The sequence below is a fragment of the Ovis canadensis genome, chromosome 2, assembly GCF_042477335.2.
Source record: "Ovis canadensis isolate MfBH-ARS-UI-01 breed Bighorn chromosome 2, ARS-UI_OviCan_v2, whole genome shotgun sequence".
NCBI classification, from domain to species: Eukaryota; Metazoa; Chordata; class Mammalia; order Artiodactyla; family Bovidae; genus Ovis; species Ovis canadensis.
In genome coordinates, this window is record NC_091246.1 from 251,030,632 (window position 1) to 251,056,279 (window position 25,648).

Sequence of the window (25,648 nt, forward strand, 5' to 3'; positions counted from 1 at the left end):
ACTTCTCAAATAGCAAAAATAAGTATTGTTAATTTTCCCCTTATATTACCACATGTAAAGACTAATCTCGTGTTTTTTTTTTTTTTAAGTGGGGTTTTTTTTTTCAAATGCCTATTAGCTGTCCTGGTGGAAATCATCAAGTGTATTTTAAGGAAACTGAGTTTGAATCTATTGTCCTTTACCTGCATCCCAGTAACGTGGCTTTTCTCATATGGCTTGAACTAAGGCATGGATTTTGCTGTAGGACACTGCACACCAGGTCCAGGACAAGCTTTTCCTCAAAGCTTGTCAGGTTTCGTCCTAAGCCGTGCTCTACCAGTTTCATGGGCTCTAATCTCAATATGCCTGCTGTTACATACTACAGCTTTTAAAGAAGAATAATATAAACAATTTCCGCGTTTCTTTTTTTTTCTTTTTTTTTGAGTTCTTATGTCTACTTTATTAAAGTAATTTTCATTGAATGTTTAAGATGATAACATTAAAATGTAGAAATCATTTTTAAATAACTTTAAATGCATTTGGTTTATAAAACTTTTCTATCTAGTTATAATTCTTACCCTCTTCAGGCTGTTCACAGTGCCTCTTTGTTACTTCTCCCTGTCCTGTCGTTGCTCTTAACATGATGCTCTGTTGATGTCACAGTTGTCCCATAGCAACCTCTAAAATGTTTCACGGGTATGATTTCATTGTGGTTATCAGGGGGTAAGAATTGGCAATAAGTTATAGAGGTGCAAATAGTTACTACACTCCTTTTGCAGCTGAACAAGAAAATGTTGCTCCTACAAAGAATAAAATACCTTCCAGAGGCAGGGGGATCGCATACATTCCTGGTATGGCTGTAAGAGCTTCACAGATGGGTTTATCTTTAGAGTCAGCTGTAATTTATTCACTTTCTTTTATTATACTTTATGTTCCTTTACCCTGTGGCCTTTTAAAAAGCATTATTGAATATTAAATGGATAGGTCACCATTCCTTTGCTTCCAGATTTTCATCCTCGTCTTTAGGTCAAGGGTTGACGAACTTTCCATGTGTAACAGTCCAGATAGTAACTAGATCAGGCTTTGCAGACTTAGGGTCCATGTGGCAATTTCTCAGCTCTACTGCTGTAGCCCCAAAGCAACCATGGACAATGTGTGAAATGTATGAGTGGCTATATTTCAGTGAAAGTTTGTTGGTGAACATTGAAATATGAATTTTATGTAATACTCACATTTCATAAAATATTCTTCCTTGAAATATTTTTCCAACGTTACAAGTGTACACAAACACATCCTTACCTTGCGCACAGTACAAAAGTGGGTAAGGGGCCCGCTATTGGCCCATGGTCCATAATTTGCTGAACCTGCTTTAGATTATTACTCTTCATGCATGAGAATTGTTTAGGCTCATTTTGAACCAGTCACTGTTTTCTTAACTTAAGATATTTGGTCATTTGCATGCATACTTTTTCCAGAAATCCTAGTCCCTAGTCATTCTAAAATTAAGTATTTACTAGAGTAGTTTAGTAAATATTGGTTGTCATTGTCTTAATTTTTCATTGATCGTCATGCTATCTTTTTCTCAGGTTTTTCTCAGCCTTTAAAAGAAAGTTTTTCAGGGATCAGCATATTTTAGGTTCTATATTGAGTTGTTACATCATTGCAAGTATTTAACCAAATTCTTTAAAAAGATAGTGTGAAGGATGATTCATCTTAAAATTGTTATTCAAGGCAACCAAAAATGTATTTTAAACTTTTTGGATATTTCATCCATCATTACATATGTAATTGTCAGTCTGATTTTCTGGCACATGAAAAAATTCTTGCATTAAGCAGACAGTTTTGTTAACTAAATTCTTATTTAGTAAGTTCCTATAAAAATGTTTGCTTTGAGAGTCTAGGCAATAAAGTGCTTTCTTTTTTCAATCTGGTTTTCTGAATAAACAGTTCAAGAATGGTTAGATAATTATAAACTAGTTGAATAGAAATCCATCCTGCCTAAGGAAAAGTAATCATCAAGTATTTAATGGAACTGTTTTTTTTATGGATTCCCTTGAGAAATATCCCATCTAACAGTGTGCCTCAGACACCTCATTAATTCTTTGTGTTCTGAAATATGGTTTGTCATTCATGGGCCAAGTTTCTTTATACTTTTTTTTTTCCAGTTAGAAATGGACTTTCTCAGCAGTGCATCCTTTGTTTATATCTGACAGATCATCTGTTGTTGAGTTTAGATACAGAGATGACTCAATAAACTTTTCTCTCTAAAATAGCATTTTTTCACCTTTCCAGGACCTGAAATAAGATTTCTGTATGATGTATAATGTGGTTATACTACTCTGTAATAAGTTTAAGAACTATTTGCAGACTCACATGCCAATTTATTAAAGATCTTGATGAAAGAAAGTGAAAGTGCAAGTCGCTCAGTTGTGTCTGACTCTTTGCAACCCCATACAGTCCATGGAATTAATTCTCCAGGCCAGAATACTGGAGTGGGTAGCCTTTCCCTTCTTCAGGGGCTCTTCCCAACCCAGGGATCGAACCCAGGTCTCCTGCATTGCAGGCGGATTATTTACCAGCTGAGCCACAAGGGTATCCCAAGAATACTGGAGTGGGTAGCCTATCCCTTCCCCAGGATTCGAGCCGGGGTCTTCTGCATTGCAGGAAGATTCTTTACCAACTGAGCTATCAGGGAAGCCCAAGATCTTGACGACCTATACTTAATCATACAGTGGTATTACAGGGAAGTTTTTGAATTTCGATTATAGTTGAGTATAGAATAAGAAAAAACGAGGCTGCTAATGTATGATTCAAACTTGGTAGATCAGTTTTTTCTTAAAACGTAAAAGATGCCTCAGTTTCTGCCATGTTTTATAAAAATATTGATAAATCATTTTCAACATTTATTTCTGTTGGAAACGAGGAAGCATGTGTGTGGGTGTGTTTGCATGAACATTTTAGTTCCATTTTAGAAAATACGGCCTTAAAACCATCTGTTTCTGTTGATAGCATTTTAAAATCTAGCATCTTTTCCGAATGATCTGATTGTTCTGTTGTTCAGTTGCTGGGTGGTGTCCAGCTCTTTGCGACCCCATGGACTGCAGCACTCCCGGCTTCCCCGTCCTTCACTATCTCCCAGGAGTTTGCTCAAACTCATGTCCATTGAGTCAGTGATGCCATCCCACCATCTCATTGTCTGTCACTCCCTTCTCCTCTTGTCCTCAATCTGATGTTAGTAGAAAATTTATTAGTATTATATCTTTTATAATATTTCACTTAACAAAGTTGGGTTTGCAACTATTTAAAATTTTTTTTCATAAATCAGTTGGGGTAACTACTTCCTGGTGTATATGACATTTTTTAATACCATCCTCTGTTCAGCCAATTCAATAGAGCCTCTAATTTGGCTCTCCTTATGTGAATTTATCAACTGGAATTTGTGGTAAGTTCTTATTTCCTCTGAGTGCTTCTTTCAAAAGATTATTTCCAGAGTGTTTCCTTTAATGAAAAAGAAAGACTTTAAAGTTCATTGCTAACTTTGCCTCCAGGAGTTTTAATGGTTGATGTGCCCTCAAGAAATACTTTGTTGTTGTTGCTGTATCTGAAACTGAGATGGTCAGAAATAATCTGGTGAATAAGTTTAATTCTGTTTTGCCTTTTAAAAATAGGATGCACTGGAACCCAGATTTCTCCCTGGGAGACTGTGTGCCAGTATGATTTGAATAAGGTCATAACCTCAGAGAATTCTAAGAACCAATACACAAAATAGATTTTAACCAACAAGTGACCTCCTTGTTAAAGGAGCGATGGTCAGCTTTGTTGGAGTTAGACACTTTAAACTGTTCATTGAACTCTTTTTCCACAGCCAGAGGACAACACAAAACATACCCTCTAGTGTTTCTTTTTATATTTGCTGAGCACTAATGGCAAGGGTAGGAGAGCTTGATTTAGATTCTGACTCTTTCATGTCCGTCAAGTTCCAGAGATTAACAGTTCTTTCCTTTTTAAACTTTAGTATATTTAGATTTCATTAGTCATGTTAAAGCATTTCAATCGCCTTTGGAATTGTCTGATTTATCCCAGGAGATGAAATGAGAAAAGCGTTTTAAATAAACTTACCATTCTAGTACCGTAAGCTGAACACAGACATCCTTATCTTGAGTGATATGTTTTCTTATGCTTTTCTGAGGGGATAAGTATGGGTCTTCATGTGTATTTACACACAGTGAAAAGAATATTAACCTCTGTGTTCACTTATGCTTTAGCCTAAAGCTGAAGAGGAGCTTTCAGGTGACAAAATACTTGAATCTGAACAGGATAAAATGAGCCAAGGGTTTCATCCTGAAAGAGACCCCTCTGACCTAAAAAACGTGAAAACTGTGGAAGAAAATGGAGAAGCAGCTGAGCCTGTACGTAATGGTGCTGAGAGTGTTTCTGAGGGTGAAGGAATAGATGCTAATTCAGGCTCCACTGATAGTTCTGGTGAAGGGGTCACATTCCCATTTAAATCAGGTAAGTTTATCCCTGTCTTCCTGGGTCTGTTTTTTGTTCTCCTCTTCACTCTACTGCAGCTTAGAGAAATGTTGCCTCCTCCTAAAGAAATATTGGATGGAAGGAAGAGGCTCATCACAGTGTAATGTTTACAGAATAAAGCAGCAGGCATACTTGACTGACTAGCAAATCCAGAGAGTCCTTTGTTGGCGGAAGTGATACCTGATGCTGGCTGGTACTCTGCTTTCACTGGCATTGGAAGAGCTGCTGCCAGAGGAAATCAGTCAGTGCTAGGCTGGTAAAATTTGACAAGAGGAATTTAATTTATTCATTTTAATAGAGATGTTTCAGATATGGTGACCATGTTCCTTGAGATAGTATACTTGTTGTTTCAGGAAGCTGGAACTAACTTTGTTGGTGGAAATCACTCTGTAGAGCTGAACTCTGGTAGGGAGTCAGAATCAGTATACTAAGTTATTAAGCACCAGCGATGTGGAAGTGCCCTATAAGATATAGGGGGAATTTTTTTTTTTTTTAACTTTATATATGTGTGTGTTTGTTCAGGGTCATGAAATCACTGTGTTTCTTACTGTGAGTTGTAGTCAGAAATTTTTGAAAGCCTTTGATTGATCCCATCTTCATATACTAATCATTAATATTTAGTGAAAACACTAGCAGTGAAATACTTGGAATGGGCCTTATGAAATTGTAAGGTTATTCTATTGTAAATTTTGTTTTTAACCTTAGGGCTCAAAATACTGAAATTTCTCCTAAAGATCTAGGCTTGTATCACCAAGCACTTGGACTACCATCAATCCTTCTTCAGGGATTGAATTGCTGTTGTCATTTTTAGGACTGTGTACATTGTATTTTTAGCCTTCAGTTTGGCAAAGATGAAATGCACAACTAGTGGCCCCGACTATCCTGACTGACTAACTGCTTTTTGCCTCTGTAATATATACCATCAGTAATCGGGGGTAAAGGCAACTCAAAATTCAGATCCTAATAAACTGTGTATGTTTTAATAAATATAATGTAGTAAAGTATCTGCAGAATTCTCACATAGTGTCAGGCAGTCTGTGACTTGTGTGCTAAGAACCACTAAGATGAAACAGGATACAGTGTGCTGTCAGGGGCCTGGTTTTGATGAGTGTTTGGTTAATTAAAAGAAAAAACTGTGACTTGGTTTTAGTAACAGTAAAAATTTCAAGAAATTTTCCAGCTTTATGTTATGATAGGATTGTTAATGATAACTGAAGTAATAGTAATAGTAGCAAAAAAAAAGTACTGTGGTTAAAAACTACTTTAATATTCATATGAAAAGTATTAGCTAAGAATATGTTTAGTGACAGGATTCTTGGACAAAGGTATATGTCTTTTCCGAGTTTAGTTGGCTCAGCAAGCAGATCCATTATTTTCTTCAGATTAAACTGTAATTAGGGGAGAGGGGAATCTATAGTCTGCTTAGAGTTCAGAATCTTTAATAAGTTATTTAGTTTTGTGTTTTATGTCCTGTTACCTTTTTTCCCCTCTCCATAGTAACGTTCAAAAGTATCCTCCTTTTGCAGGAAACCAAAAGTATTATATATAAACTGTGGAGCATAAGATAGTCTACAAGGATGTATTGTACAACTTGGGAAATACAACCAGTATTTTGTAATAACTGTAAATGGAGTACAACTTTTAAAAACTATTTTTAAAAAAGACTTGGTGATTTATTTAATGAGGATTATTCGTGTCCCAGACTTACACAAAGTCTGCTTATGTGCAAGTATGGTTCCTGGAGCACCTTACTTCAGGTTACTCTTCAGAGGTATCCAAAAGGGATGAAGAACAAATAACAGTTTAAATCTTCCCATGATGCTTTCTGACTGTAGCTCATTGTTTTCTTTGTGGTTTTGTTTGCATATGATGAGATGAAATATTGGAGTCAGCTTATGTTCTTGCTGGATATACATACAGTGGTGTTATAGACTGTTGTCTGCCTGCTCTCCTTTTTTCAGAATCCTGGAAGCCTCCTGATTCGGAAGGCAAGAAGCAGTATGACAGGGAGTTTTTGCTGGATTTCCAATTCATGCCAGCATGTATTCAGAAACCAGAGGGCCTGCCTCCCATCAGTGATGTGGTTCTTGACAAGGTAAGCTGAGCACTCAGTGAAAGCTATGTCTTTTGGTGAGAACTGGTTTTTAACTATCAGGGCAAATATGTGAAAAGAAAGTGAAAGTCGCTCAGTCGTGTCCAACTCTTTGTGACCCCATGGACTGTAGCCTGTCAGACTCCTCTGTCCATGGAATTCTCCAGGCCAGAATATTGTAGTAAGTAGCCACTCCCTTCTCCAGGGGATCTTCCCAAGCCACAGATCGAACCTAGGTCTCCCGCCGTACAGGTGGATTCTTTACCATCTGAGCCACCAGGAAAGCCTAAGAATACTGAAGTGGGTAGCCTGTTCCTTCTCCAGCAGATCTTCCCAGCCCAGCAATCGAACAGGGATCTCCTGCATTACAGGTGGATTCTTTACCAGCTGAGCTTCTGAGGAAGCCCCCATAATATGTGAAGTATGAGCACTTTTTAGAAATGGTTAAAGTGACATTTGAATTAAATGTTTCATTAAGCATTATTGGGTCTTAGGTTTACTGTAGCTCATAGTAATTATGGGGTTTGGCTCATATTTGAGTGGTAAAGTTTTAAAATTTATTGTTGGCTGCTATTTCCTAGTGATAAGGTGAAAATTGTGTGTCTTTAGGGCTAATACGCTTAAGGAGATGTAGACCTGTTTATGCACTGTGCTAAAATCTCAATAGGGAATTAGAGTAGCATTGAGGATAGGTCAGAAACCTAGGTAAGTATTTGACAGATCAAACTTAAGTGGGAGGAAACATAATTCCAATAGTGTATAACTCAGAATTTCTCCAGTAGATACTTATAGGAGGATGAGTCTTTAATCCTGTGCAAATAGATAGATACCCTTTTTCTTTACATCTGATTTTAATCGTACATACAGAAAATTAGTACAGTCAGTGTTTATTTCATCTGTTCATCAATTTAAAGATGTAAAGTCAGGTGTATATTTGCCAGAATAATTTTACATACATTAGTGATGAACCAGTTCTGGTGACTGAGCTCATGTTTTACAGAGGAACTGTTAATCCCTAAGTAAAGTGTAGTTGGTAACGTTCTTGCAGAGTGAGATCCAGTTCTTATTGAGAATCCCTGTAGCTGCTTATCCAGACCTTATTTGTAGCATTTATTCTCTCAGAGCAACAGATCTTCTTCCTTTTCTTGCCAAGTCTTCTTTCTTAAGTGCTTATGGGAAGACGATTGAATGAGTGGTGGTACTAATTTAAGACTACTTCAGTATTCAGAGGACAAGCTTTGTTATGCGCACTGAATGAGACTGTCCTCTTAGAAAATGTTTTTTCCTGTCTGCCTGCCTTATCTGTATGACTTTGGCCGATGATAAATTGATTTCTCACTAATCTACTTAGCTTTGCTGAGTCTGTAGTCACTACAAAGCCAGATATCTCCGATTAACAAAGCAGACAAAATGAGATTTTAAAATGGATCATCATGGAGAATTCACTGGCAGTCCAGTGGTTAGGACTTGGCGCTTTAATTTTGGGGATCCAGTTTTCAATCCCTGGTTGGGGAACTAAGATCCCACAAGCCCTGTGGCACAACCAAAAAATAAAGTCATCCTACATGAAAGTTGTCTCCTTTTGAGATTTGTTGTCCGTTCAAAATACATTCTTTACTAACCATAAGTTAGTAGCATAAAAACCAAAACAAGCTATATCAGATTTATTATAGGCGGGTGCTTTAATGATCCTGGAAAATGATTCCAAAATTTGGCTATAGTTCATAAGTTCTCAAAATAGCTTGTCTTGTGCCGTTCTGTTGGCCCTAAAGTGTCAAGTGAGCTGGGAATTTTAGACCTGACCATTCCAAGGCAACCAGAAAGCCACTGTTGACCTAAGGGCTCTACGGCCAGCCCAGGAGAGCCTATCATGATTCAGGTTGGACGCCCACTGGCTCAGAAAGGCAGCTCTATCTTGTCAGCTGATATAACTTTTAGTCTGAGTTTTTGTCTTTGTGGCACTGAATGCTCTGAAACTTGTATTAAGCTTTTCTTTGCTTCTTTATGCAGATCAATCAACCAAAATTGCCAATGCGAACTCTGGATCCTCGGATTTTGCCTCGGGGACCAGACTTTACTCCAGCCTTTGCAGATTTTGGAAGGCAAGCCCCTGGTGGAAGAGGTGTACCTGTAAGTGCAAGTTCCCTACAACCCAATTAGTTAGAAACTGTCATAGACTTCATGACATCTTGTCTAATGGCAGGAGAGCGACTTTTATTCTTTGATTCTTCTAACCAAGAAGAGGAAGTAGAAGAGGCGAAGACTATCCTTTGCATACTAATATTCAAACAAATAAAGAATACACTTGAGTTTCAAGTTTTTACTTGAAAGAAGCTGGTCTGCATTAATTTGGTCTTGAATTTTTTTTCCACATTTTTTTCAGTTGAAAAGACCTGCACGTGGGTTAAAGATAGAACCAACCTTATATAGGATCCCTGTTTTGTCGTGAGGTGTCCCGATGCACTAGAGATGTCCAGTGATGTTCAGCTAATGGTCATCTCTTTGTCTTGTTTCTACAGATTTGCAAAGTGCAGAGCAGGCATGGATTGCCAGTTCTGGAACAGAGCAAAGCCCCAGCTTCCACTCCACTGGCAATGCCGCACCCACCCCTGAAGAGCCTGCCTCTAGGGGTGCGCTGAATCCTTTTTTAAAACAAAACAAAACAGTAGTTTCTGGTGTTACATTTCCTGTTTTGCTCTTCTCACTTACTGTAAGTCGTGAAGCCAAAATATGAAAACATGATATATTCAGAAGGTCGCGGTGTTGGTGAGCTGCAGATTGCCTTTACACTCCCAGCGGCAGGCTCTTCAGCGGCGGGAGTGGCATCGCTCATGGAGTTAAGCTGGGCACTGCACTGAGCAGAATTTGACAGGCCCTGCCTACTCCATGCTTTGGAGACTTGTGGAACGTTGGGGTGAAGTTGCCAGTGGTGTGAATACCTCTTCTTCCCCAACTTGGAATGGTACAGAGAGAACTTAACCTAAAGTTCTGAAGGAGCTCAGGGTTTGATATACGTTTGTGGATCACCCTGTTTATACTACTGTGTGTCTGTAAAAATATATTTATAGAAGGTGGCACTTTTTATTTCCCCATCACCTTTTTATTTCGGGAATGGCAACTTCTGAAACTTGCTCTGAAATAAGACTACACCTTCTGACAACAAATCACACTTTGTAGATACTTAAATTATTTGCCTAACCAAACACTGATGGAAAACACTGGAATGTCTGCACCGTGTTTGAGGCTTTATAAAAACTAGAGAAAACTTTAATTTGAAGCATGCTTTTTATTAAGCATCACCTTCTTAAAGACCCCTGTGTGTATAATATTCTATTCTTACTCGGGTTTGAAATTTTAATTCATCTAATTTCTCTAAATACCAAATTAAAATTTTTTTCTAAAGTTGGAATTTCCTCACCAGAAAGTCTTAGAAAGCAGCTTTCTAGAAACTATTTTATACCTGTTTTTCAGTATTATTTCCCTTCGTTGGTGGGTTAAATATATATTTGTTAATCTCTGTTTTCATTTTGGTTTCAGTTTATATCTTTGTTTTGCCAAACATTTGAAATAATGTTGATGCCATTTTGTTCATTCTCTGGTTAATGTCTGTGGTTATCATGTTGCTCAGTTTTGTTCGTATGTCACTCACAGAAGATATGCATTGTTGCATCTCCTCTTCCAGTGTATACTGTGAGTTTTCATTACCAGCTTGCTGCTGTCTGATAATCAGGTATAGCTTAAAGGAGGTATTATGAATTAAGCATAGCTATATCTCACTCAAAATACTGAAACTAGAGAATGGGTTTTTAAAGTAACTGTCCCAGTGTATATTTGCCCAGTAATTTATTTTCCTATGTATATCAGGTAAATGATTATTTAGTGCAAAGTAATGTGACAGGAGATTAACCATTATCAGTAATTTGTAGAGTCTCCAAAAATATTCACGTTAATTGTTTAACTCACTTTCTTTTCATAGCTCTGTCAATGTTCCACATGCTGTTTTTTAAGTGGAATTGTGATCAATCAGAGTAATATTGATACATTGTCTTAATATAAGTAATTATTCTTCCAACAGTTCCCATAGCTAACAGATATTCTCCATTTAATTTGTCCAACTTACTTGGTATATTGGTGAAGATAAGGACGGGAATTTTAAAGAATATATATAACATAAAGGAACGATCAATAATCCTGCTTGGGGAAAATAACAGCAGCCCTACTCGTCATAGTTTTTGGCTCCATACAACTTCCAAATTGGCTTATAAATAATTACCATCCAAAATCGTTAAGATATGCTACATATGCTTCTTAGTCTAGCTGTAGTTGCTGTGACTCCTGGTATAAACTTCCCTGCAACAGACTTGTTATAACATATTTTTAATGTGTAGCAATTATATTAGTGTCATACACAGTTATATATAATTTGTAGCCATAAAAGTTCATCTTTTGATGAAAGCACCCAAGCAGTATCATCTCTGTAATTTTTTAAAAGTCAAGTTACTTGGCTATTGTGGTGTTAATTTTAATAATAATCTGTTTGCAGATATCACAGAATGTGCCTCAAAAGAAATGTATTGAGAAAGGGGCTGTAGACCTAGACTAGTAACTTGCCATTCATGTCCATTTTAACTAAATTCGAGATTCACTGAACTGTGATGAAAATCCTTCATACAGAGAGGTTTCCTGAGCACACATGTTCCTTTTCTCTCTTAAAGGGACTGTTGGTTCTATCTCTTAAAAAAAGGAAAAAATGCTACAGTGCATATTGGTCCTATTTTCTTTGGTTATACAAGTAAGCAGAGAAGTTTGAGATAGGAGCAATATATATTCAATTCTACAACAGAGATCTATAGTTTCTTATGTAATACGTTTAAGATATGTGGACCCTGCACACATTATACCTTGAGGTTCATCTTCTCACCATCAGTCAGAATTGTTTGTCTTTCAAGCAAGGAAACCAGGCTTTATTTCTTTTTATATGTAACATAACTCTTAGCACAGCATCATAGAATTTTATCTGTATTTAGTAAATAAAGTCATTCATTACCTGTGGTACAGCTTTTGAATGATACTGTAAATCTGACAATTTATATTAAGTTTTTCACACACAAAAAGGATACAGGGTGTTTAAACGCTTTTATACCAACCTGCATATCACTTTTTTAAAAAATTTCTCTTTTTTTCCTTTGGTATTCATGATGATATTGTACAACCTGATATTGTACTTAGTTTTTAAAAAGGTCTTTGGCATGCCTTACTATTATCTATCCCATGATCCTAGTAATAACTTATGTAGGTATGATAAGCATTTAATATGTGAGATGGTTTCAGTTCAGCAAAGTTGAGACTTCTTCATAGTAATTTTGCTCATAAGTGGCAGAATTGTATTCAAGAGACCACAGTTCTTTTGTCTTCTGATCTGCCTCTCTTCTCCACTTCACCGTAGCCATTCCAGGCATTGGTATTCCAGTGAATCATTCTGAGTATAAACAGAAGAATGTTAGAGATTAATTATAATCAAGCATATTAAGCATTTATAAGAATAATAATCTGTTGAGGACTCAGTATACTTGGGTAAATATTTGTGAGCAGTATCTTAGTTTTATCCAGAGATATTTAAATTTGTCTTGGGAGGATGCACATGGGTTATAATTTCAATATTTTAATCCGGGACTTTAAAAAGTTTTTAACTTTTTTTTGACTTTTTTTTTAACAGTTTTTTTTACTTTGAAACGCTGTTGTTATCTACTTATTTAATATTTCTCACATCTCTTTGCTGCTTGTCTGAAATTCACTTACATTTGTCTTGGGACAGATAAAGAGTTGTTTCGTAAATCATATTTACTTTTTAGAAATCTCAAACGTTCATTGGTATTTGCAATTTCTTTTTTGGAAATGAACATTTTCTGACTTAATGCAAACATAATTAAAATTATATCCACAAATTATACTATGGCTTTTAAATGATTTTGGCATAATACCTTTTATAATACCCACCAATCATTGTTTTTAACAAGTTTCTATGTGCAGATGTATGGAATAAGTTGAATATCTGTGATCTGTTTATTTGAATTTTATCCAAACTTTAAAAAAGATAGTAACTGACATTAATTAACAGTAGAATATATTTTGAATTATAAAACCCAAACAATACGTGGTTTACTACCTTTTCTTAACAGTTCTTCTGCCTGAACTAGCAAGGGTTCAGTGAGAAATGAACCTTAAAGTAGTACTGTCTGGTTTAGCAGCTCTTTCCAGTTGATACTTTCCCAGTCTGATGATCTGCTTTAGTTCTGTCTTAGTTATACCATGTGTGGCACCTTGGGGTTTATTTGACTTCAGTTTTTTGTTTTGTTTTTTTTTTCATTTGTTAGATTACAAAATAATCTCACATTATATCATTAGTATTGAGTCCTTAGCTAGAGGTATTTGATTGGTGTGTATTGCCCAAAAGTTCTAAGTTTTGATCCTGAAACATCCTTAATACTGCTGTTTCTAATTAGGGCACACGGTCAAGGAAGGGTAAGAGAATAATTAATTCTGAGATGGGTGATGTGTAAAGGCTTTGAAGCTTATCAAAGTCCTCAGACCATGTCTCTCTTGAATGTGTCTTTCTGTATGAAGTATGACATTTTATTTACTCTTCTTTATTGGAGGATAATTGCTTTAGTTTCACTTAAAGGGCAGTATTGGAGCATTAAGTGAGATAGGATTTTGGTCTGTATGTCTTGTGTGAAGCATTTTTTTTTCTCCTCCTTTTTCCCTCTTGAAACCTAATTGTAATATTTCTTCATCATTCAGAGAATGACCTGTCAGAGAAAGTAAGGGTAGTCAGTATCCCAGATCTTGGATTGGTCATAAGCAGAGCTCTCTGTCACTCCACATATTTAATCTTGAAGAAGTATTTCCAGGCATTTAGAGTAGCATTTACTAGGAACATTTTAATACATAGAATACAACTTTTAACTTACATTGCCGTTGAAGTAACATTTCTGATTTGATGACCAGTGTGGCATGCTAACATACATTGGTTTTAACAGAATTAGCATAGTGGGACTCTAGGAGGAACAAAGAGCTGACAAAGGCCTTTTTTTAGGGAGTGATTTAGTTGGATTTCATTAATGACATAAGGAAGACTTATTTTAGTATTTCCGGCCCAGCAAACGTAGAGGGATCTATTAAGGTCTACAGTCAGTCTGGGTGTCTATGCTGTAGATAATTTTCATGGTAAGGGTGTATTTGTATTGCACACTGAAAGCGTAGAGACACAGTTTTTGAAGCAGATTTGTAACTGTGGTGATCTCTGCCTCTGAATATTTGTAATTGTTCAAGTAACTAGTCCAAAGTCACATAACGAGTTCAAAAGAAAAAAAGAAGCAGCAGTTTCACTTAGGGTAGTCTTTTTTGTTAGATACAATAGCTTTATCAGACATATCTCATTTAGGACATCAGGGTCAAAAATTGTAGTCGTGGTGTACGCTACAGTGATGACATTCTAACACACCCCCCCCCCCCCAAAAAAAAAGATCGTGTCTCAGTTCAATGCCTGATAGCCATCTTTGCATCTAGAAGTGTTTCCTGTGACCGTCAATCCTTACTCGAGCAGCGCAGCAGAGACGGTAGATTGTGAGTACTCTGTGTGGATGTAATAAAGAATACTCTTGTCCTAGCTGTTGAATGTTGGACCACGGAGATCTCAACCCGGCCAGAGAAGAGAGCCCAGGAAGATCATCACAGTCTCTGTGAAAGAAGACGTGCACCTGAAGAAGGCGGAGAACGCCTGGAAGCCCAGCCAGAAGCGCGACAGCCACGCTGAGGACCCTGAAAACATCAAGACCCAGGTGAGCGCCTGAGCGCACGCTCACGGCGGCTTGGAATCATGGTGGTATTATTTTGTCTCTTTGCCCTGGTAATATAAGGTTTTTTGTGATTTTTTTTTTTCCCCTTTCTACAGGCATTATTCTAAAAGCTATCGTAAATGCCAACAGCCTGTTTTCTCTTGAAGTTGCCTTCTGTGTGCTTTTCAAAACACACACTGTATTTCGAGGGCTCACATGTCATAGAATTCTGTCATTCACACTTAGATCAATATTTGCTTTTCTTAAAAATATGTTTTTAGATTTTTGTTCATTGTCCTGTGGTAGTCTAGTTAGTATCTTGCTTTTTGTTTCATTTCTAAGAAGTTAGAATTTAGAAATACATCTTATTTACAGTCCTTGGTAATAAAATTGAATTCTTTGCAACTTTTTGAGCATATCCTCCCTCAGAACTCCTTAGGGTAAATTGAGTGAATTCCTTTAATCCACACAAATTTGGTTTTGGGTGTCAATTGTATAAAGCCTCTGTTCCTCCTTTGCTGTGCACACAGCGCCAGTCCCTATCCCTGTGCCACCTCTCCTGCACCCTTTAGATGCTCTTGGTTCCAACTAAGATAACTGACTTGACACTAATTAAGATGCTAATAGCATGTGCCTTATGGAACTCTGTGAAGTTTAAATGAAGCAATATAGAGCACTTGCACATGGTTCTGGGAGCCCAGTTACGTGCTTAGTGTGATAATGTCGCTGGGAAAGAGATGTGCCTTACGAATCCTGATGTTGGTTGAGCACCAGCACAGAGTCTCATACATAGTAGATACTTAATAAATACCTTTTCAACAGTAAACTTAGCAGCAAAGCTGTTCAAACTGTCAGGACTAAGACCAACTGATGCATCACAAACTGTCAGACCCAAATCGGCTGCTTGCCTTTGTTCATCTTTCTCGCAGTTGCCCCAGTCATTTGTCCCAAGAACATCCTGCTCCAGAGTCACTAAAATCAAGTACCTAGTCTTCCCTGAAGATTTCTCAGCCTTAAAAAAAAGTGCCTTCTACATTCCTGCTTCCATTCCCTCTGAGAAGTGCTTAATGAGTAGGGACCTAAAAGTTTTAAATTTCCTGCTAGATATTTATCATTGAATGTGAAGATGTCTTCTTTTGATGTTTAAGGCAGTTTATTAGTGCCTTATGGCATTAGATTCTGACAGCACCTGTGAAGGCAGGAATGCATGTGTTCTCTTGTTCTATGAAGAAACTTTGAGAGGTGCTTACTGAGGAGTCCATTTGCTGTGAACTTGTACCTCTCTCTATTCTGTAACAGAGTTCTCCCCGTTTCTTAAAAAATTTTTACTGAAGTATAGTTGATTTAGAAACTAAATCTAATTTCTAGTTCTAAATCAACTAAAGTTGAGTTAGTTTCTAGTATACAGCAAAGTGATTAAAAGGTACATATGTGTGTATGTTTATATATAGATGTTTATTTTCATATTTTTTTCATTGTGTTTTATTACGGGATATTGACTATAGTTCCCTGTGCCATACAGTAGAACCTTGTTGTCTGTTGTATATATAGTATTGTGTATTTGCTATTCCAAAACTCTAAGTTATCCCTTCCCCACCCCCTCTCCCCTTTTGTATCTAGATCTGTGAGTCTATTTTCTGTTTTGTAAATAAGTCCATTTATATCATATTTTAGATTCCATATGTAAGTGATACCATAGGTATTTGTGTTTTTCTGTGTTAACTTAGTACAGTAATCTCTAGGTCCATCTATATTGCTGCAAATGGCATTATTTCATCCTTTTTATGATTGAGTAGTATTTCATTTTATTTGTGTATGTGTGTGCACATGTATATTTATGTGATATATGTATGTATCACACCTTTATCCATTCATCTGTCTGTGACCTTGTAGATTGTCTCCATGTCTTGGCATTTGTAAATAATGCTGCTGTGAACATTGGAATTCAGATTATAGATTTGTCTGGAAATATGCCCAGGAGTGGAATTGCTGTATCATATGACAACTGTATTGTCAGTTTTTTAAGGAACCTCTATACTGTCTTCCATAGTAGCTGCACCAATTTATATTCCCACCAAAAGTATAGGAGGGTTCCCTTTTCTCCACACCCTTTCCAGCACTTGTTTTTTGGAGACTATTTAATGATGGCTATTCTGACTAAGTTCTCCCCATTATTAATTGTTACTTCAGAAACAGAATAATTATATTGACTTTGCGGTATCGTTAATTAGTTCAGTTTTCTTTAATGAATAGATAAAGCAAATCCATTGCAGGGATGATAGACTTCTTATGCAGGGCCAATACAACCTCCTTGACACTTTTTCTTCTTAATACAGAGCATCTTTGCTTCATTCCCTCTCCTGTTTGTGTTTTCATTCTTCTCTGCACAGGTATATCCCATGTTGTTCCTCCTATTACTCTTTTTCTATCCTTTTGTCAAAACCGTAGTTTTATTGTTGCCACCATGTCCAGAAAACTTTCACTGTGACGTTTGTTCCTACCCTCTGTATTTATAGCAACATTATGAATGATCACTAGTGGATACCATAAGAATTAATCGTCTCCTTGAAACATTTCTAGGAAATCATTATTAATGACGTGTCTAGACTCCTTCCACATACATACACTACAGTTGCGGTTCTGCTGCTCAGGCCGCTATTTCATCTCTTTTCTCCTCTTGATACAGTAATCCCACTGCTGCTGCCCGCTCATCTCTCTGATGGGCTGATTTTTACCTCCTCGCTCTAGCTTCTAGCTTATCGTCATGCCATTTTCTTTGCCACTAGTGCGCAGTAGTCTTCTGATCTTTCCTTACTGTTTTCCAATCCTGCAGTGGAAGAGCCTCAGTAACAATCCTTTCTAAAATATCTCCCTTCCTGAAAGATCTTCTGTCCTCCTGCCACCCTTTTTTCATGTGGCCAGCGTTTTTTTTTTTGCCCTTTACAATCTGGCCCCATTCTCATCTCCTTCTAAAGGTATTTCCTCACTAACCTGTTACAGTCTTCACTTCTCGAAGGCTCCTGATCAACCTCGTGCTTTGCTCTGTCATGTCTCTTGTAACTTTGCTGTCTTTGAAGCTGAATTTTGATGGTTTTGATTACTGTGCCTAATGCTTTATTTGTATCTAGATGAAATTGCAAAACATCAACTAGATATTCAGTCATAATGAATAAATGCCTTTTAGTCAGTGGTTTGTTTTTTGATACTGGAGATTTCCTTTTTCAATTCAGGTATAAATCGACATATCACTTTTTAGGTGTACAACATAATCATTCAGTATTTGTATGTGCATTGCAGAATGATCACCACAGTTAGCCTGCTTAATGTCCATCATCATGTAGAATCTTATTCTTGTGGTAAAAACTTTTCACATGTGCAAAACAGTATTATTTTCCTTGTATTTTAATTTTTGTTGGCATATTGGTGATGTACTTTGTGTTGGTTTCAGGTGTACAGGGTGATGTACTTTGTGTTGGTTTCAGGCGGACAGCGAGAGTGAACCAGTTACACATCCACACGTGCCCACTCTGCATTAGCTTCTTTTTCCATGTTCGTCATCACAGAGTAGGGAGTAGAGGTCCCTGTGCCGCTCAGTGGCCCCTGTTTGTTGGTGTCGTTCAGTCACCCAGCTCGTTGTGACCCCATGGACTGCAGCCCGCCAGCCTTCCTTCCCTGTCCTTCACCATCTCCCACAGCTGGATCAGACTCACATCCACTGAGTCAGTGATGCCATCTGACATCTCGTCCTCTGTCGTCCCCTTCTCCTCCTGCCTTCAGTCTTTCCCACCATCAGGGTCTTTTCCAGTGAGTCGGCTCTTCACATCAGGTGGCCAAAGTATTAGAGCTTGAGCTTCAGCATCAGCTCTTCCAGTGAATACTCAGGATTGATTTCCTTTGGGATTGACTGGTTTGATCTCTTTGCTGTCCAGGTGACTCTCAAGAGTCTTCTCCAGCTCCGCAGTTCAAAAGCATCAATTTGGTGTTCAGCCTTCTTTATCGTCCAACTCTCACATGCATACAAGACTACTGGAAAAACTAATCCCAATCTCTCAATTTATTCCTATCCCCCTTTTCCCTCTGGCAACCATATGTTTGTTTTCTACATCTGTGACTTTGTTTCTGTTTTCTAAATAAGTTCATTTGGACCTTTTTTTTTTTTTTTTTTTTGGATTCCACATATAAGCAATATCATATGATATTTGCAACAGCCTTGTTAACTATAGTCACTTATTGTACATTACTTCAATAAATGACCTTTTTATTTCCCTATTTTTCTAAGCTTAGTATTTTCTGATCTATTTGAAGGCGGGGTTTTATTTTCGTTTTTATTTTGTTTTTGTGGAAAGCACAAATTAAAGTTTTATACCTAAATGGTGCTGTCTCAGTTGATACAGGCAATTTGGAGAAGTGCAATGACTCCCTCATCCCTAATAAACTTGAAATTTTTTCTTCTCTATAAAAGGGCAGCTGACTTATTGCTTTAAAAGTTGACAATATGATTTTTAAAAATTTAAATAGATTTATTTACTGTCTTAAAACTGTTGATATACTGGTACACTTTCTAAAAATCCTTGTATTCAGATTAAATTATATAGGGATCAAACAAAACATTTTATAGGTTATTCAGTTATTATATCATGGTTTCATAGATTTTTGCAACTTCATATTTTTACTGAGGCATAATTTAAATTTAGTTAGGTTTCCTTCTTTGTTTATAGTTCTATAATTCTTGCCAAACACGTGGTCATGTTACTGCCACCACAATCAAGATGTAGAGCATTGCCATCAGCCCCCTGAAATTTTCTTGTTCTGCTTTATCTTCATCCTCTGCTGCCCATGCTCACTTCGGGCAGTCAGTCGTGTGTTTGTTCCTCTGATTGTGTACACACACGTTTGTGCACTCAGGCATATCTGACTCCACGACCCCATGAACTGTAGCCTGTCAGGCTCCTTTGTCCATGGAATTTTCCAGGCAAGTATACTGGAGTAGGTTGCCATTTCCTACTACAAGGGATCAAACATGCATCTCTTGCACCTCCTACACTGGCAGGCGGATTCTTCTCCAGTGTGCCACCTGGAAAGTCCCTGTAGTGTTGCCTTTTCCAGAGTGTCATATAAATATGAAATCATTCTGAGTAAAGCTTCTTTTACTCAGTGAATATATTTGATACTCATCCTTCATATTGCATGTATGAGATGGCTGGATGACATCACCGACTCGATGGACGTGAGTTCGGGTGAACTCTGGGAGTTGGTGATGGACAGGGAGGCCTGGTGTGCTGCAATTCATGGGGTGACAAAGAGTTGGACACGACTGAGCAACTGAACTGAACTGAACTTTCATTACTGGATCCGTTCACAAGATAAACACTTTCCAGGTTTTAGTAATTATGAATAAAATTACTGTGAACGTTCACATAGAGGACTTGTGTGAGCAAATACGTTTTTATTTCTTTGGGGTAAATTCCTAGCTTTTGGATCAACATAGGTTTAACTTTATTAGAGTATACCAAACTGTTTTCCAGGATGGTTACTGGCAAGGCATGAGAGTTTCAATAGTTCAGTCTTCACCAGCACATATTATTTTCTGTTCTGTAAGTTTTAACCATCCTAATGGATGTGTGATAATATCTCAATGTAGTTTCAGTTTGCATTTCCCAAAAGACCAGTGTGTTGAATAAGGACATTTTTTCATGTGCTTATTTGCCATTTCTGTATCTTCTTTAATACAGTTTTCTTTATATCTTTTGGCCTGTTTCATTGGTTGGTATGCTGTCTTACTGAATTTTGAGAGAGGTTTTTTTAAAATTATTATTCTGTATATAAATCCTTTGTCAGATGTGTATTTTTTACAAAAAGTTTTCCCCCAATCTGTGGTTTGCTTTTTTCATTTTCTTAATAGTATCTTTTGCCAAGCATAAGTTTCTAACTTTGATGATGATCGATTTATCGATTTTTTTCATTCCCACATTGTGCTTTTGCTGTCTCACTTAAAATACCTGTACACATAAGAATACAAAATTTTTGTCCTGCTCTCTTCTAGAAGTTTCTAATTTTGGATTTTACATTTTGGTTTGTGATCCTGTTTTAGTTAATTTTTGTGTTATGTGTAAGGTATGAATCAAGATTTTTTTTTTTTTTTTTTTTTGCTTATGGATATCCAGTTGTTCCAGCATCATTTGTTGAAAAGACTTACCCTTTGTCCACTGAATTTTCATTGCACCTTTGTTGAAAATCAGTTCTTCATATGTGTGTGAATATATTTCTACACTTATTCTGTTCTCGTGATTTATGTGTCCATTCTCTGGCCAGTACCACTATCTGTGCATAGTAGCTTCATATGGTGAGTGTGGCAATTAGGTCACATGTCTTCCACTTTTTGTCATTTTTTGAAATTGTTCAGCTGTTCTAGTTTTTGTTTTTCCACTTCAACTGAAGAATCAGCTTCTTGATTTCTACTCTTCCCCCTCCAAAAGATACCTTATTAGGTGTTTTAGTTTGTTTATGTTAAATCTGTAGATCTCTTTGGGTAAAACTGGCAACTTAACAATAATGAGTTTTATAATACAGGAACATGATATAGATCTCTGTTTATTTTGGCATTTCTCGATTTCTTTCATCAGTCACCTAAACATTTCATCACATAACTCCTACGGATATTTTGATAGATTCTTATCTAAGTACTTCATGGTTTTGGTACTGTTATAGATTCTACTTTTAAAAAACATAATTTCTAGTTGTTTATTGCTAATGCATAAAAAAACATAATTTCTAGTTGTTTATTGCTAATGCATAAAAATAAAATTGATTTTTATATCTTGACTTGTGTTCTACAAACCTGCTAGACTCACTTAGTGTCTACTTTTATAGGTTTCTTATGATTTTTCTGTGAAGACAGTCATTTGTGAAAAGGGGAACTTTATTTCTTCCTTTAGATCTATATGGGTTATAGTTCTTTTTCTTTGCATTATTCTACTTACTAGGACCTCCAGTAAAATTTTGAATAGGAATGGTGAGAACAGATGTTTTTGTCTTGTTCTCACTGTGAGGGGGAAAACACTTATTCTTTCACCACTGAGTAAGGTTATCAATGGCCTTTTTCTCATTGAGAAAGTTCACTTCTGTTTCTAATTTGATGAAGCTTTCTATAACATTATTATAGTAACTTCTGCCTAGTGTTTTATATGATAATTTATATTATACCATTTGTAGGTGAAATTCTATTTTAGGACATTTAAGTTATTTGCTCTAAAAGGTTACTGATTGACATTATGATGGCTAAATCCTTTTTAACCTATCCTTAAATATGAATAAATTTATGAAAGTAAAATTGCTGGTTTAACAGTTTTAGTACACATTGTCAAATTGCCCTTGGAAATGTGCCAAATTATAGTCCCACCCGTGGAGTGTGAATATACCTAGTTCCTTAAATTCGCATCAGTAGTGGAAAAAAAAGTAGGTGGTATAAATTTTTAGTATATGATAAAATAGATTTAATTATTTCTGTGACTCATTCACAGTCTTTGGTAATGATTTAGGAAATTGCACTTATAAATTATAAATAAAATATTAGTCCTTATAGAAAGCGTCATATTGTCACAGATAATATAATGGTTTCTTCTTTTTTGTGGTCCTTGTAGGAACTTTTTAGAAAAGTTCGAAGTATCTTAAATAAACTGACACCACAGATGTTCAACCAGCTGATGAAGCAAGTGTCAGGACTTACTGTTGACACCGAGGAGCGGCTGAAAGGAGTCATTGACCTGGTCTTTGAGAAGGCTATTGACGAACCCAGTTTCTCTGTGGCTTACGCAAACATGTGTCGATGTCTAGTAACGGTAAGAAGAGAGGAAGGAGTAAAACCAGAAAGCTCCAAGAGGTATATTCTCCCCTCACTACACATTCTTCCCAGAAGTGTCGATGGGGCAGAGTAAAGGGGAGAATATATTTTTAGTACATGTAATATTCTCATTGTATAAAAATAGCCTTGCTTTTTTATCATGTATTTTCACCTCTGAAGGGGATATGGAGGTAAGACTGAAATAGGCATGTTCTGGTCCCGTGCAGTGTGGGGAAGATGAAAGAAGGTTAAAATTTGTAATGTGAAATTTTTGTCATGGGTAACCAGTTTTTCCCGGTGTATCATCTTATAGAAATAAAGCAAATGCTTACATTTACATTTAGATTCAAAATTGGAAGGCATGTTGATTCTGAGTCTAGCCTTTGTAAAAATGCTAGCATAGTTGTGGTCATAAAGGTTTCGAAACTGATGATACTCTCTTAGATACTATTAGATTTCTTTCTCTTTACATTGTCCACAGCCTGTCAAATCTAGGGCAAGAAAGAATGGGAGATCAAAGAGCTTCTGGTTAGTGTTCATTATCCTCTATTCTGCAGTCATAAAACTGCCATGTACCATCTGTGTTTTCTCTGCCTGTTAACAAGGTACCTGTATCAGAAATGTGTGTCCTTTAACATTTGAGTTTTTCTTGATTATCATACCTTATTGTCATTGTGCCTATGAAAATTCAAAATTCTATCATTTTATCCCAGTGCTTTTGAGTACCTGTGTTAAAAGTAGGTAAGTCTGTTGGGACTTAGGAAAAAGCACATCTTCTGTCTTCAAGGGACTGAAAATCCATATTGGAGAAAAATAGCATTAGCAAGAAAAAAAACTCTCATAAGGTATTTTGTGATGTTGTAGTGTCTTGGTGTCTGATTGGATGATTCAGCCTGAAATATCAAGTTGAAAGAAAAAGAAATCACCATATTCCTGGGAAATAACAAACTTTTATGAAGCAGGTAGAATTAGTTCAGCCTGAATGGAGAGGAGTGGCGAGTACAAATACAAGGAAGGAGGAATGTATTCCCGCAGGCTCAGGTCTCAGGCAACAAGCATGAGGATGATCGCAATACTTAGCACTACTAGTGATGCTGGGGAAGATTGAAGGCAAAAGGATAAGAGGGCGGCTGAGACTGAAAGCAGACTGATTCCTCACCAGCTCATGCCCTTTGTTTCATTGTGACAGCCATGAAATCCTGCAGTCAGAAATTAGAACTCGGACTAGATCCCAGATCTTCTGGCTCGTAATTTTATCCTTTTTACCAGTTTTTTATTGAATCAGTGAAGGATTGTGAATTTTTGTTGTTATTATTTTGGGTTTTTTTCAACACCAAAAAACATTTTGTATTGGGGTATAGCTGATTAACAATGTTGTGATAGTTTCAGGTGAACAGTGAAGGGACTCAGTCAAACAAGTACTTTAATTGAAGAATACTATCGATGAAAATGACCCTTAGAGGCCTGGCCATAATACAAGTTAGCTTGGAATGGGAAGAATTCACAGATAAGCCAACTACTTATGGGTCTTTCGTTGTGACATACCCTTTTATAATAAGAATTTTTAAACTTTATTGGATTTTTTGAAAATTATAAAATAACAACCTATTGGAATAATTCAAAAAGAATAAGGAAATACACAGAAAAAGTTAATATTTTTCCCTTGAAGCCCCAGTCAGTTAAGTTTCCTTTCCTTCCAAGGCAATCAGTGCAAGTGATTGTATTGTTCCATAATTTTCTTCATAGTTATAAAATCATATCAAAATATACACATATGTGTAAAGAAGATGTTTTTAATTTTTTGTTTCAATTGAATTATGTCATTATTTTGCATTTTGCTTTCTATCCCCACTTAGTATGTTTCAGACATTCCCATAGGTCATTGCAGATAGATTTTACTCACACTTTTAATAGCTTCATATATCCCGTTATATATACACACATACACATATAAATTTTCTTTCACTCATTTTCCCCTCTTCTGCCCCTGCCTCACCCCATGTTGTTTCTGGGTTTTGTTTTGGAGGGTTTTTTGCAACCAGAAGCAGTGCTGCAGTACACAGCTAAGTGCGTTTATTCTTAGACACTGGAGCTTTTATTTCTTTAGCACAGGTTCCCCCAAAGTTACATACCAAAGAGTATTTATTTTTAAGCTTTTTTATTGAAGTATAACACAAGTACAAATAGTTTGGAAGAAGGAAAATTGCTTGTTAATAGTTTTTGTTAAATTCAGTTCAGTTCAGTTGCTCATTCGTGTCTGACTCTTTGCGACCCCATGAACTGTAGCATGCCAGGCCTCCCTGTCCATCACCAACTCCCAGAGTCCACCCAAACCCATGTCCATCGAGTCAGTGATGCCATCCAACCATCTCATCCTCTGTCGTCCCCTTCTCCTCCTGCCCTCAATCTTTCCCAGCATCAGGGTGTTTTCAAATGAGTCAGCTCTTTGCATCAGGTGGCCAAAATATTGAAGTTTCAGCTACAAGATCAGTCCTTCCAATGAATATTCAGGACTGATCTCCTTTAGAACTGACTGGTTGGATCTCCTTGCAGTCCAAGGGACTCTCAAGAGTCTTCTCCAACACCACAGTTCAAAAGGATCAATTCTTCGGTGCTCAGCTTTCTTTATAGCCCAACTCTGACATCCATACATGACCACTGGAAAAACCATAGCCTTGACTAGACGGACCTTTGTTGACAAAGTAATGTCTCTGCCTTTTAATATGCTGTCTAGGTTGGTCATAACTTTCCTTCCATGGAGTAAGTGTCTTTTAATTTCATGGCTGCAATCACCATCTTCAGTGATTTTGGAGCCCCCAAAATAAAGTCAGCCACTGTTTTCCCATCTGTTTGCCATGAAGTTATGGGACTAGATGCCATGATCTTAGTTTTCTGAGTGTTGAGCTTTAAGCCAACTTTTTCATTCTCCTCTTTCACTTTTATCAAGATGCTCTTTAGTTCTTCGCTTTCTGCCATAAGGGTGGTGTTATCTGCATATCTGAGGTTATTGCTATTTCTCCTGACAGTCTTGATTCCAGCTTGTGCTTCATCCAGCCCAGCATTTCGCATAATGTACTCTGCATATAAGTTAAATATGAATTAATGATTTAAATACTTTCATAATGTTTAATTTTAAGCTACCACATTAGTGTAAATTTCATTGTATATCAGCAAAGTGAACATACCTAACTCTCTGGTCAATAAATGTAATTGTACCTTTCTTCCTTAAAGATGACCACTGTCCTAACTTCTAACATCATAGCTAACTTACTTTTGAGGTTTGTTTTATTTAACAGTGATTTGTTATACTTAAGGTTGGCAGTGGGACTATTCATAAATTTCTAATACAAACCAAATACAAAAATC

At 36.8% G+C, this 25,648-nt stretch overlaps 1 protein-coding gene across 27 annotated transcripts in view; it reads left to right on the forward strand.

Moving 5' to 3' along the window:
• The window catches only part of EIF4G3 (eukaryotic translation initiation factor 4 gamma 3), a 355,715-nt gene that overhangs the window by 269,995 nt on the left and 60,072 nt on the right, over nucleotides 1-25,648 (forward strand). For all 27 annotated transcript variants that reach the window (XM_069579148.1, XM_069579151.1, XM_069579145.1 and 24 more), the window contains 5 exons: nucleotides 4,245-4,491; nucleotides 6,474-6,607; nucleotides 8,615-8,734; nucleotides 14,275-14,445; nucleotides 22,083-22,280. In XM_069579148.1, coding sequence (XP_069435249.1) covers nucleotides 4,245-4,491; nucleotides 6,474-6,607; nucleotides 8,615-8,734; nucleotides 14,275-14,445; nucleotides 22,083-22,280 — 870 coding nt within the window. The remainder of the gene's footprint in view (nucleotides 1-4,244; nucleotides 4,492-6,473; nucleotides 6,608-8,614; nucleotides 8,735-14,274; nucleotides 14,446-22,082; nucleotides 22,281-25,648) is intronic.